At 33.9% G+C, this 11,546-nt stretch overlaps 2 protein-coding genes across 3 annotated transcripts; both read left to right on the plus strand.

Annotated features, from left to right (window-relative positions):
* The first annotated feature begins 410 nt into the window (after positions 1–410).
* Positions 411–5,341, plus strand: LOC108196373 (probable methyltransferase PMT3). The gene is made up of 8 exons (XM_017363630.2): positions 411–625; positions 1,680–2,161; positions 2,310–2,474; positions 2,558–2,740; positions 2,900–3,494; positions 4,117–4,229; positions 4,361–4,581; positions 4,776–5,341. The coding sequence occupies exons 2-8, from the start codon at positions 1,901–1,903 to the stop codon at positions 5,095–5,097; spliced, it is 1,860 nt and encodes a 619-aa protein (XP_017219119.1). The 5' UTR covers positions 411–625; positions 1,680–1,900; the 3' UTR covers positions 5,098–5,341.
* A 1,382-nt stretch (positions 5,342–6,723) lies between these two features.
* LOC108193736 (uncharacterized protein At4g14342) lies at positions 6,724–10,176 on the plus strand. Of its 2 annotated transcripts, none has more exons than XM_064080776.1 (4): positions 6,724–6,896; positions 8,017–8,102; positions 8,239–8,362; positions 9,921–10,176. In XM_064080776.1, the coding sequence occupies exons 1-4, from the start codon at positions 6,891–6,893 to the stop codon at positions 9,966–9,968; spliced, it is 264 nt and encodes an 87-aa protein (XP_063936846.1). In that variant the 5' UTR covers positions 6,724–6,890; the 3' UTR covers positions 9,969–10,176. The 2 variants fall into 2 exon arrangements, with proteins under 2 accessions (XP_063936846.1, XP_063936845.1); XM_064080775.1 differs by lacking the exon at positions 9,921–10,176 and adding an exon at positions 8,737–9,026 and having other exon boundaries at positions 6,743–6,896.
* Positions 10,177–11,546: the final 1,370 nt, after the last annotated feature.

The raw sequence follows: 11,546 nt of genomic DNA on the forward strand, positions 1-11,546 counted from the left end.
TTTGTTTAATAAAATTTGATGGAACAGTATAAGTGTACAAACCTGAAGTCAAAACTATTTAACGTGCCATCTAATAAAACCAATACCAAAAGTGTACCATTGATGATTTTCTTTCTTATTTTTCCTTAAAAAAAAGTTATATACTTATTAAAGATATAAAATAATATTATATAAATATAGATTTTTGCAAAATAAATTCTTGAAAAAGTTATTTTGAGAATCTTTTTAGAATTTTTGATTTGTGTCAAAGAAAAATAATCAATCTGCTATTTACAAAACAATTTTACGAAAAACTGCTAATTCAATCCGGTAGTTAAAACATCTATTTCAATCAATTAATCAAAATATATGATTCAATCCGCAAACAGCCGCTAATGCCAAGGAGAGGCAAAATAAAAATATGTAGAGACGAATAAAAAATATTGAGATCCAAAGCTATACTATCTCCCATTATTCCTCATACTGCTATCATCATGTCATTGTTTTGTTTGTTATATATACACTCATCATCACACACATTTGTAGAGCTCTCTCTCAACGTCCCTTTCTTGTTGCAAGACTTTCCCACTATATAATTCCTGAATTTGACAAACCCATCTCAGATCTGGCTCAAGCCCATCTTTCAGTAAGTGTCGGTGGATCTATTCTTGCTTTTTTGCTCATATCAATGCTGGGTTTTTTTAAGCTGATTTCAATGTTGTTTTATCGTAGATTTTAGTGTAGATTTTGTTGGGTCAGTTTGTTTACTTGTATATACATGGTATTGTTGTGCAAGTTCGAATCTTCAATGTGATTCTGTGGGTTTGGATGGTGATTTGGGGATGGATGTGAATGTTATGATGGAAAAAAACATGTTTGGACTTGATATTTTAATGGCCCATTTTGGTATATAAGGTTGTGGTATTTGTGTATGTATGTTGGGAAAATTATAGGTTTTGTGTTTTCGTCGATTTCATTACCTATAGTTTGATTAAAATGCAGCTTTTGTGTTGAAGAATTCTTGGATTTCAGTCATGTAACATTTTTGCTTTACCGGGCAGTGGCTATGTTGTGAGTGAATTTTTCTGTGTGTCTTTGAGTATAGAGCCTTTTGTTTATTTCATTGAAACTATAGGATTTATTATATAACTTTAGTTATAGTTTGTTGTTTGACGCTTTGCAGACTATGGTCTTTTGATCTTCTGAGTTGCAGAGTTGTTGGGCTAGATAAGGTCCTGTTTGTGGTTTTATATTGTTGTCAAGTGACTTGTAGCACGGTCTAAGATTTTTACTAAATTATTAAAATCGAAATGTATAAACAAGTAGAATGTTCTTGTCATTAGATCATCGTTTACTACCGGGCGGTTTAAGTTCAGGGTTACCAAGTAAATTTCCATTTTTAATTTGTATCTAGAGATATGTGCAGAAAAAGTTCATTTACTTCTTGATATGCACTTGATGGCTGATATGATATCTTAAAACTAGCTGCAAGTTCGATAACAGCTAATTTACTATGCATATGATATTGAAATGTAAGTACTATATGGCTATCTGCTTTTACTCATAATATTTTATTTCATAAAAGGTGAAGTATTGATACAATGGTCTGTCAAGTATTTTGCAACACTTGTTTGATACTTACAGTGAGTATTTGTTGCGCCTGCAAGGAGTTCTGATTTGTTTCCCTGTTTCTTTTCCAGGTTTCTGTGAAGGTTCGTGTATTTATTTTTAGAACTTTTTAAGTTGTGTATGCGCATGCCTTGGGCACAAAGATAGAACCATACTTTTTAAATTAATGTGAAAGGATCTTAATGAGATTTCTTCACTCAATGATTACCTGTTGTTAGATCCCATTGTGAATCTAAAAAATATCAGTCGAAACTATAAGCACTTTTTAGAGGGTGCTAATATTGCTTAAACTATGAGGGGAAGATCAGACGGATCAAAGAAAAAGCGGTTGACTTATGTAGGTGTAGTGGCAGTCGTTCTTCTTTTTCTTTATTTATATTTTCACTCGCGGAGCGACGGTGAATCAGCTTTGGAGTATGGAAGCCGATCTTTAAAGAAATTTGGATCATCTTACTTGGGTAGTGAGGAAGATGCTGATCTTGGCAAGGATGAAGTTTCTTTTAAGTTAGGGCTGGATGATGGAGAAGATGGCATTGTACCAAAGAGCTTCCCTGTAAGTTCTGTATATTTAGTACTTTCATTTACTACGGCTGGCACCTTTATCTGTCTTTGCAAAAAGAAACTGTCTTAATCCTACTTCCCTTTTATCCCTTGTTTGATTGTTTTATGACATTGTCATGCTTTTGTTTTTTATTTTGTAGGTTTGTGATGATCGACATTCAGAACTGATTCCCTGCCTAGACAGGAATCTTATATACCAAACAAGACTCAAGTTGGATCTTTCTCTGATGGAACACTATGAACGACATTGCCCTATGCCTGAAAGACGTTTTAATTGCTTAATTCCGCCTCCTCCAGGGTATAAGGTGAGAACTGAATAAACACGGAAATGACTAAGAAGGTATATTAAACTCGATCAGCTTTTAGTGTTATTTTGTCCTCTTCACAGATTCCAATCAAGTGGCCACTGAGTAGGGATGAGGTGTGGAAAGCAAACATACCTCACACTCACCTTGCAAAAGAGAAGTCTGATCAGAACTGGATGGTTGTCCGCGGTGAGAAGATTGTATTCCCAGGTGGAGGCACACATTTTCACTCTGGAGCTGATAAGTACATCAGATCGCTTGCTAATGTAAGTTTATTTTCTCTAAATCAGTAAACAGTGTCTCTATGGAGTGCATTTATACAACCTCTGTTTGTATTCCGGATATTCATTATGTTGTCTAACACTAGATCTTGATTCTATTTTTTCTAACCCATCCCTTTTGATACATGTGGTTTCACTTGGCAGATGCTCAAATTTCAATACAATAAAATAAACAATAAGGGAAGATTGCGAACAGTATTGGATATTGGTTGTGGTGTTGCAAGCTTTGGAGCCTATCTTTTAAAATATGATGTACTTACCATGTCTGTCGCACCTAATGATGTGCACCAGAATCAAATTCAGTTTGCTCTGGAGAGAGGAATTCCCGCATATCTTGGTGTTTTAGGAACTCAGAGGCTTCCCTATCCTAGTAGATCCTTTGAACTTGCACACTGTTCTCGTTGTAGAATAGATTGGCTGCAAAGGGATGGAATCCTTCTCCTCGAGTTAGATAGATTGTTAAGACCTGGAGGCTACTTTGCATACTCTTCGCCTGAAGCATATGCACAAGATGAAGAGGATCTTAGAATATGGAGAGAGATGAGTGCACTTGTGGAACGCATGTGTTGGAAAATAGCTGAAAAGAGGAACCAAACTGTCATATGGGTTAAGCCTTTAAATAACGACTGTTACATGGAAAGAGAGCCTGGTACCCAGCCTCCTCTTTGCAAATCTGATGAAGATCCTGATGCAACTTGGGGTGTATCAATGGAAGCATGCATCACCCCGTACTCTGATCGTAAGTCTCTTTTTCCTCCTCTTTACTTCATATTGTTATATAGTTAAAGAATATCTTTCACATATTCTTAGTTATGATTGGTTGGTCTTTCTTTTTGATTAGAGGGGGGAACTTCTATCACCCCGATTTGCATTGTTACTTGTAATTAGATGTTCAATGTGATGCCAATTGCCCAATGCTACTTGATTAGTGCCTTTATTTTTGGTTTTATAACTGGAGTGACGATCTAATGGATCTCTTAAAATTTATTTAATATTAGAAATCAACTGGTAAGTTTTAGAGCTAAAGAGGAATAGCGATTTTATGGTTACCTATTAGATTTTTTTATTACAAAGAAAGATTGTGTGACATTAACATAAGCTTTAAGGCCACTTGATAAAAAAATTTCACTTCCTCCATATCCCTAAATTTCAATGAAAGAATGAGGAAAATGGAGGAAGTTCTTGGAGTCCACTTAACTTAGTTGTCTGCCTATGGGCTGGTATTCATGACTTGTAGATGTTATATTGTTCGAGTGATGTTATACAGACTTGTTTGACCAAGAAATCCACAATAATAAGTTTAGAATTGCAATAATTTAAATTAGAATTAGAAGCCTTCTAATCTGCGTTCTGTTTATCAGATGATCATAGAGCTGGAGGAAGTGGACTGGCACCTTGGCCAGCACGTTCAACTGCTCCCCCTCCACGTCTTGCTGACTTTGGCTATTCCAAGGACATGTTTGAGAAGGACACGGTAAGTGTAAATCTAGCCTTTTCTACTTTATTTAGAACTGTAAATTTTGTTTAACTAGCCTCGTAAACCTGGCTCCACCTTTTTACATGATTAATGGAGGAACAAATTTCAACTCGTTTCTTTTTGCACAGGAAATTTGGCACCATAGGGTTGAGAATTACTGGAATCTATTAAGTCCAAAGATTTCGTCCGACACAATTCGTAATGTGATGGACATGAAGGCCAACATGGGTTCATTTGCAGCTGCATTGAAGACCAAGGATGTTTGGGTGATGAATATTGTCTCTGAAGAGGGACCGAACACACTCAAGCTGGTCTACGACAGAGGCCTGATTGGCTCGATTCATGATTGGTATGTTATGGAAGTACACTGAGTCTATTTATATATATATATATATATATATATATATATATATATATATATTTATATATGTGTATATATATACACATCCTTCAGTTCTTCTCATAAGAATCCACATTCCTTTTTAAGGGCTCTTAAAGTTTTTTTTTTGTATTATCACAATCCATTTCCCATTGGTTTAACAGGTGTGAAGCCTACTCAACATACCCTAGAACGTATGACCTTCTCCATGCCTGGACTGTGTTTTCTGACATTGAGAAGAAAGGTTGCAGTGGCGAAGATCTTTTAATTGAGATGGATCGCATCCTCAGGCCAACTGGTTTTATTATTATACGGGATAAACAACATGTTATCGATTTTGTTAAGAAGTATCTAACAGCTTTGCACTGGGAAGCAGTGACAACCGTGGATGCCTCTACAGAGTTGGACCAAGACGGAGACGAGGTTGTATTTGTTGTCCAAAAGAAGTTGTGGCTCACAGCTGAAAGCCTCAGGAATACAGAGTAAAGATAGACGTGCAGTTCAGTGGTCGTGTCTTGTTCAAAGTTATACTCATACAATTCTCATAGACCTGAGAAGCAGGCTGAAAGAGTTACATGGGGTTATGAAATTTAATTTTGTAGTATTACAAAACATATGTTGTTTCACATGTTACCTTTTTTGTTCCCTTAATTAATTACAAATTCTGAGAAAGATGATTATATATAGTCCACCAGAAGCAATATAAATAGGTAGTTCTCCATTGTTTTCATTAGATTCTTGAATATCAACCTTGGGTAATGACCTTGCAAGGAGGTCTAGTGTTAATTTGCAATATATGTATTGTGCACATGGTAGTTTTTAAGGGCTTTAATTGCACATGGTACTTTAGCAGGGGGTGTACAGGAGGCATTCTAGCATCTCAATCCATCAGATTGTTTCTAAGATTCTAACCCACTCAAATATCAATTTGTTTTGAAAATTTTAATCCAATTTATTAAAAATAAATTCTGGACCTCCCGCTATATATTTATATGTTAGTTTGGGTCGGTTTTAATGGATAATTTATTAATTTATACATATATTTATAACTAAGAAAAATCTAAATCTATTTAAATCAACTCACATAAATCTATTTAGGGACCAGGTCCCTGGCATACGGCTGCCAGGGACTGGTTAACCAACAGCCTGTTTCCTGGCCATTGGATGCATATCCAGCGGCCAGGATCTTATTAAAATTTTAATGTGTTCAGCGCTTTTTTAGCGCTGGACATGGATTCTCATGTCCAGCGTTAAAAACCATGTCCAGCGTTAAAAAAGCGCTGGACACATTAAAATTTTAATACGATCCTGGCCGCTGGATATGCATCCAACGGTCAGGAAATGGGCTGTTGGTTAAGCGCTCCACAGCAACCGGTTGCTGTGGACCGCTTCCCATCTATTTATATATATTAACTAAGTATTAGTATTAAATATTTCTTATATAAACGAAAAGTTAATAATTGTTATTTATAAATTTGGGGTCATAAATAATTGACAAGTGTAATTGATATTGATATTAATGATAATATTTTAAATTATAATAAATTAATTATATATTTTTTAATTGAATATTAAATAAAAATATAAATGATATTTTATATACATTTTTTTTTACTTATTTTACCCTTGATTGTAGTTTAATATATAAAAGTAAAAGGAGATTATAAAATGATTAATATGTAGTTATATTTTAAAATGAAAAAGACAGTTTTATAAATAATATGGACCAACATTTCATTTTCAAGAGTTAATATATATATATATATATATATATATATATATATATATATATGATAATATGAGAAAATGTGATTCATCAATTAAGATTCCTAAAAATGAACTCAGAGTTCAAGGTAATATGACGATTATTGTATGACACATTAACTAACAATTGTATTAAATAATCGAAATAATTTCGGATCGGTTAATTAATTTTTTAATTTTAGTTCGTTTTTTGATGATAAAATTTGTGAAATTCGGATTTTTGATAATTCAATCATTAACGGCGGTTAAAAAAGAATTGAACTAATAACCAAATTTTTCTAAAAATATAAATGATTATTTTTAATAATAGTAAAAATATAAAACATACTCTACTACAGAAGTGCAGATACACACGCTCAGCTTAGACATATACGCGCGGACACAAATTCATAGGTTTTTGGGTATATTGTGACGTTTTAGCCCCTGGAGAAAATCGATATAAAATCGTTTGTTAATCCTCTGCAGAGTCTCGCATTCAGTTGAAGGAAGAAGAGTCTCGCTTTGCTTTATAGAAGATGCAGGTATATTTAGTTCACATATTTCATCATTATTTTGTGCTAATTCACCGTTTTAACTTATCAATTTTCTTAGTCTGTAGTTGTATGTTACTTTAACTTTGAAACCCTAATTTTTTTTTTCAATTGCATACACCTGAATTCAATTTGTATAATTTTTTCGAGATTTTGCGTTTGGCTGCTTGTTATTACTTAACCTATGCTTTCAGCTGATTTTTCGATTTCATTTCTGCGGGTTTATGATGCCGAGGGAGAGGGTGGATTTGGATTAGATGAGATAGTTCCTCTACATGAACTAGAATTGTATAATTTGATACGAGCAAATTTTGGATGACAAATTGAATGATAATGCTCGGATGAGCGTTTTTCTGTTCATACTCATGTTCACGTCTCGGCTGTGTAAACTATAAATACAGTAATACACCCTTCCTTATTTGAATAATTGCAGAAAAGTAAGATAGTGTTGCCAGTTGGTGAGGAAAAGAAGTTAGGTCGGGAAAATGTCAGGCATTAGTCGCATATAGTGCAAAAGAAAGAATTTATGGTCATGAACAATATATTATCAGTATGTCTCGTCTATTACTAATATCCAATATCTCACTATTCATACCTCCTTACTTAATCATTTATCAAAACCCAACCATTTATTTTCTTATTACAAAACCACTTCAGGTATCTTTATAATTTAAATATTTGATAAATGATTAAGTAAAAAGGTATGAATAGTGATGTGGGTAAAATGATATATATTTGGTTTATAGTTGCTTAAATGAGTTCCCGATAAGATGGGTGGGTCAAGTGAGATATTTTGGCGCAACGAGTGGTCAGTTTGATATAAAACCTGTTTTTTATTACTTCCGTTTAAACAATATCCTCCGTCACTTTTAATATAAGGTTCTTCATAATGTTTACAGGTTCTACCTTATTTTTGCCATCTTTTACATAAATTTGTTGTTTATTTGAAGAATCAAGTGTTCATCATTTATGTTTATATTTAAAATATTCTTTTTTCTTCATACTTGATATGTGTGATGATCATTTGTTAGAATAGGGGATATTAAGTTAAACATATGGTTTAAATCTATATCCATGTTAGGCTGACATACACTCTTACTAATCTTTTCAGGCCAGCGACAGGTTTAACATTAACTCTCAGCTTGAACATCTACAAGCTAAATATGTGGGAACTGGACATGCAGACATGAATAGATTGTAAGTAGCCCTTCATTGGAAAGCCAAAAAAAAACACCATATTTATACATAAGAAGTGATACTATAACAAGCAGTATAATTTATGCTTCAATATAAAACTCTTAAATTGATACAAAACTGGTTGTGAATCTTGTAGTGAGTGGGCAGTAAATATCCAACGTGACAGCTATGCATCCTATGTCGGCCATCACCCTATCCTATCATATTTTGCAATTGCTGAAAATGAATCAATTGGAAGAGAACGCTATAACTTTATGCAGGTATGGCCAATGTTAAGCCTTCTTTCTTATCATTTTTCATGCAGTAAACTTTTAGGAAACCAATTATGATTAACAATCTGAGCTTTACTCTCATCTGTTTACTTATCTGTATCTCTCTTTACCACAAAGACAACTGAGTTATTAATAGAAACTGTCTTATCACAAGGCAGGCCCCCCCCCCCCCCCCTCCCTTGGGATATTTATTCTAAATTGAGTGTGGTCAAACTGACAAAGTAATATAATTTAATTGTTTTACTCAATCATAAGTTTAAGCTATTCTGGTTGTACTATTTCAACCATAAGCAAAAGAGAGTATAAAGAAGGTAAACAAAAGGCTTGTCAAAACTATACAATAAATTTGATATTTTCTACAGGCATTTGTTTCTGGGTTGGGACCGGTCGGCACTAAAGTCCCTGTTGCCTTAAACTGGCAGTGCTTAAAATGAAAAATCTGTGCTCTGTTTGAGACTGGATTCCAAAGCCCACAGTGCCTCAAAGTCTTCTCTGTGCCTTAAAGTTGCCGCTTGTCGGTGACCGAATAAATCGAAGCTGTGCGTTGTAAGGGCCATATATATATATAGAGTAAAGTGCACTTTGTGTACTCTTACTTTACTCAAGACACCGTTTGCAATACTGCAATTCAAAATCGATCACTTGCAATATCAACTTTCGTATTTCATTACATTTTGTTGCGTTCCGTTAATTTGGGTTAATTTAATTGATAATTTAGAAAGTAAAGTGTACTTTGTGTACTTGCACTTTACTTAAAGTGCATTTTGTGTACTCGCACTTTATCGTAAATTTTCAACTAGAGTATTCAAGTGATGTTTTTGAGTAAAGTGCGAATACATAAAGTGCACTTTACTCCTTAAATTACTAACGGAGTTAATCCAAATTAACGGAATACAACAAAGTGTAATGAAATACAAAAATTGATATTGAAAGTGCTCGATTTTGAACTACAATATTACAAATGGTGTCTTGAGTAAAGTAGGTGTACACAAAGTACACTTTACTCATATATATATATATATTGTGTAACATGGTGATACGGAAACCATCCATCTTTGGTTTTTTTACTTCATATATAGATAGTAGTGAAATGTTAAGAAAGTGAGGAAGCCTGCTCACCATCAGGGAGTTCACAGAAGTGCATATTTGATATTTACCTTGACAAATCTGTTTTAGAATATTTAATTCAAGGAAAAGATCTACATCGTTTCTCTTTTGGGATAATGTTCCCCACTTCAAGTGGGCTGACTACTGACCTCTGCAAATTTTGTTATTTTTAGAGAAGAGGAAATTAAATTATTCTGAGCCCTGTTGTGTTGAGTTATATGAGTTTTGTAAAAGGTCTATCTATGTAGATTGTAGGTAATGTACATTGACGGATTCCTATTTGCATTAACAAGCGATCCTATATTAACTCGAGGGAAGAGGAATTAGGGTGTTTGCACTAGTTTTATTATTATTTCATGAAGCCTGCTATATTTGCTGAACCATAATTCTCATTCATTAAAAGATAATCGCATACTTGTGCCCTTGTATTCTGTTTCAGAAAATGCTTTTGCCCTGTGGACTTCCTCCAGAGAGAGAGGACGACTAAGAGGTCATGCTGTCAAGACAATGATCTCTTCTTATTTCATCAGATTTATAATCTCTCATGTTCCTGTTTTCCCCAACATTTGTAATGTGATTTAGATGTTCGTGTGTTAGGACTTGAAGAACAAACATGTACAAATGATGGTACGAATCAAGATGCATGACATGTTTCGTTTGACTATTTGAGGATCTATTAAGATAGTTGTTTGTGACTTTGTGTGCTCACTCTTATGGGTGATGTATGTGCAGTATCTAGGGCTGTGCATTTGGTAAAAACCGAACTGAATTTAAATTCGGTTAACAGAACCTGAAATAGCTGAAAAATCACTACCGAAAATTGAACTGAAATTAGTCTGGTTTTAAAATCGAATGGTTATCGGATAACTACGGTTAAAAAACTGAAATTTTCAATTATTTTCCTACTGAAATACCTATTTTGGTTAACTGAACTGAATTTTTTTCGTTTATTCGGTTCGGTTGATGAACCTAATACTCAGCCTCAGCAGTATCCTTCAGTTCGTTTATTCGGTTTTCTTTTATTTGGTTCAGATAACGAACTGAATACTCAGCTCCAGCAGTATCCCTTCAGTGTGAAGTTTATTCTAAAAGATTAGAGTCCCATTATTAAGCACAGGATACAAGAGAACTCTGAGCAAACAATATACAGAAATTTTTTTGACTCTCCCCAAATTTCCTTGGTACAAGACTGACATTCAAAATCAAACAGACAAATTCCTATTAACTTGTAATTCGTTCTCCACATACGTGGTGGATAACTAGTCTCATTAACTTGACTCCCATTTCAATATCAGAATTTTGTTCTTCAGTTTCTTCATGTCATCTTTATTGCATGGTGAACCAAACGCCAATACTTTCATTTCCATTTTCATCATGCCTGTTACATGTCTGCATGTTATATACGGATCAGGATCGAGATAAATGATGGTGGGGTAACCAAACTCCATATGTCTGCATGTTATATACGGATCAGGATCGAGATAAATGATGGTGGGGTAACCACTGCATACAGTATAGTCTTCCAAAGGTTACAGGGTGATAACACATTGACATGGTTAGGCACTCTCTTATTCCAATTTGACGGGTTACAAATTTGTTTATGTTATCTTTTTTAAAGATTTGTGAGAATTTGTTTCGCCTTAACTGTTGAATTTGTTCTGACATTGTAAAAAACCCATAAGAAATAAACAATGTTGACACTCCTTTTAAAAAATATCATTTCTAGATTTGAAGACGTATCTTTCTAGAATTATTGAGAAGTGGTTAACTTTTGTAATTCTAGATGTCAACTTGACACTCCTTTTAAAGAAGATCATTTCTAAACTTGAAAACGTATTTTTCTAGAGTTATTGAGAAGTGGTTAACTTTTGTAATTCTAGATTTCAACCTGACATGATATTTTAACAATGTCATTTATTAATATATTTGGACTTGTTGACATGAGCACGTCAGGATATAGTTTTAGACTTCTTGACATAGTGAAATCACATATCTATAAATAGATAGTTACTCCTCCCATTTTGGCTGGCTTTTTATTAACACTACCCTTCGTCACTCTTTTAAT

Source organism: Daucus carota, chromosome 7 (assembly GCF_001625215.2).
Source record: "Daucus carota subsp. sativus chromosome 7, DH1 v3.0, whole genome shotgun sequence".
Taxonomy (NCBI): Eukaryota; Viridiplantae; Streptophyta; class Magnoliopsida; order Apiales; family Apiaceae; genus Daucus; species Daucus carota.

What these genes read in the sequence shown, in the direction of transcription:
- LOC108196373 (XM_017363630.2), top strand. Translation starts at nt 1,901, where the DNA reads ATGAGGGGAAGATCAGACGGATCAAAGAAAAAGCGGTTGACTTATGTA. An exon ending in ACATCAGATCGCTTGCTAAT is followed by an intron (nt 2,741 to 2,899) that starts GTAAGTTTATTT and finishes TTCACTTGGCAG; the next exon opens with ATGCTCAAATTTCAATACAA. An exon ending in ACATGTTTGAGAAGGACACG is followed by an intron (nt 4,230 to 4,360) that starts GTAAGTGTAAAT and finishes CTTTTTGCACAG; the next exon opens with GAAATTTGGCACCATAGGGT.
- LOC108193736 (XM_064080775.1), top strand. An exon ending in CATGCAGACATGAATAGATT is followed by an intron (nt 8,103 to 8,238) that starts GTAAGTAGCCCT and finishes TGAATCTTGTAG; the next exon opens with TGAGTGGGCAGTAAATATCC. An exon ending in AACGCTATAACTTTATGCAG is followed by an intron (nt 8,363 to 8,736) that starts GTATGGCCAATG and finishes TATTTTCTACAG; the next exon opens with GCATTTGTTTCTGGGTTGGG.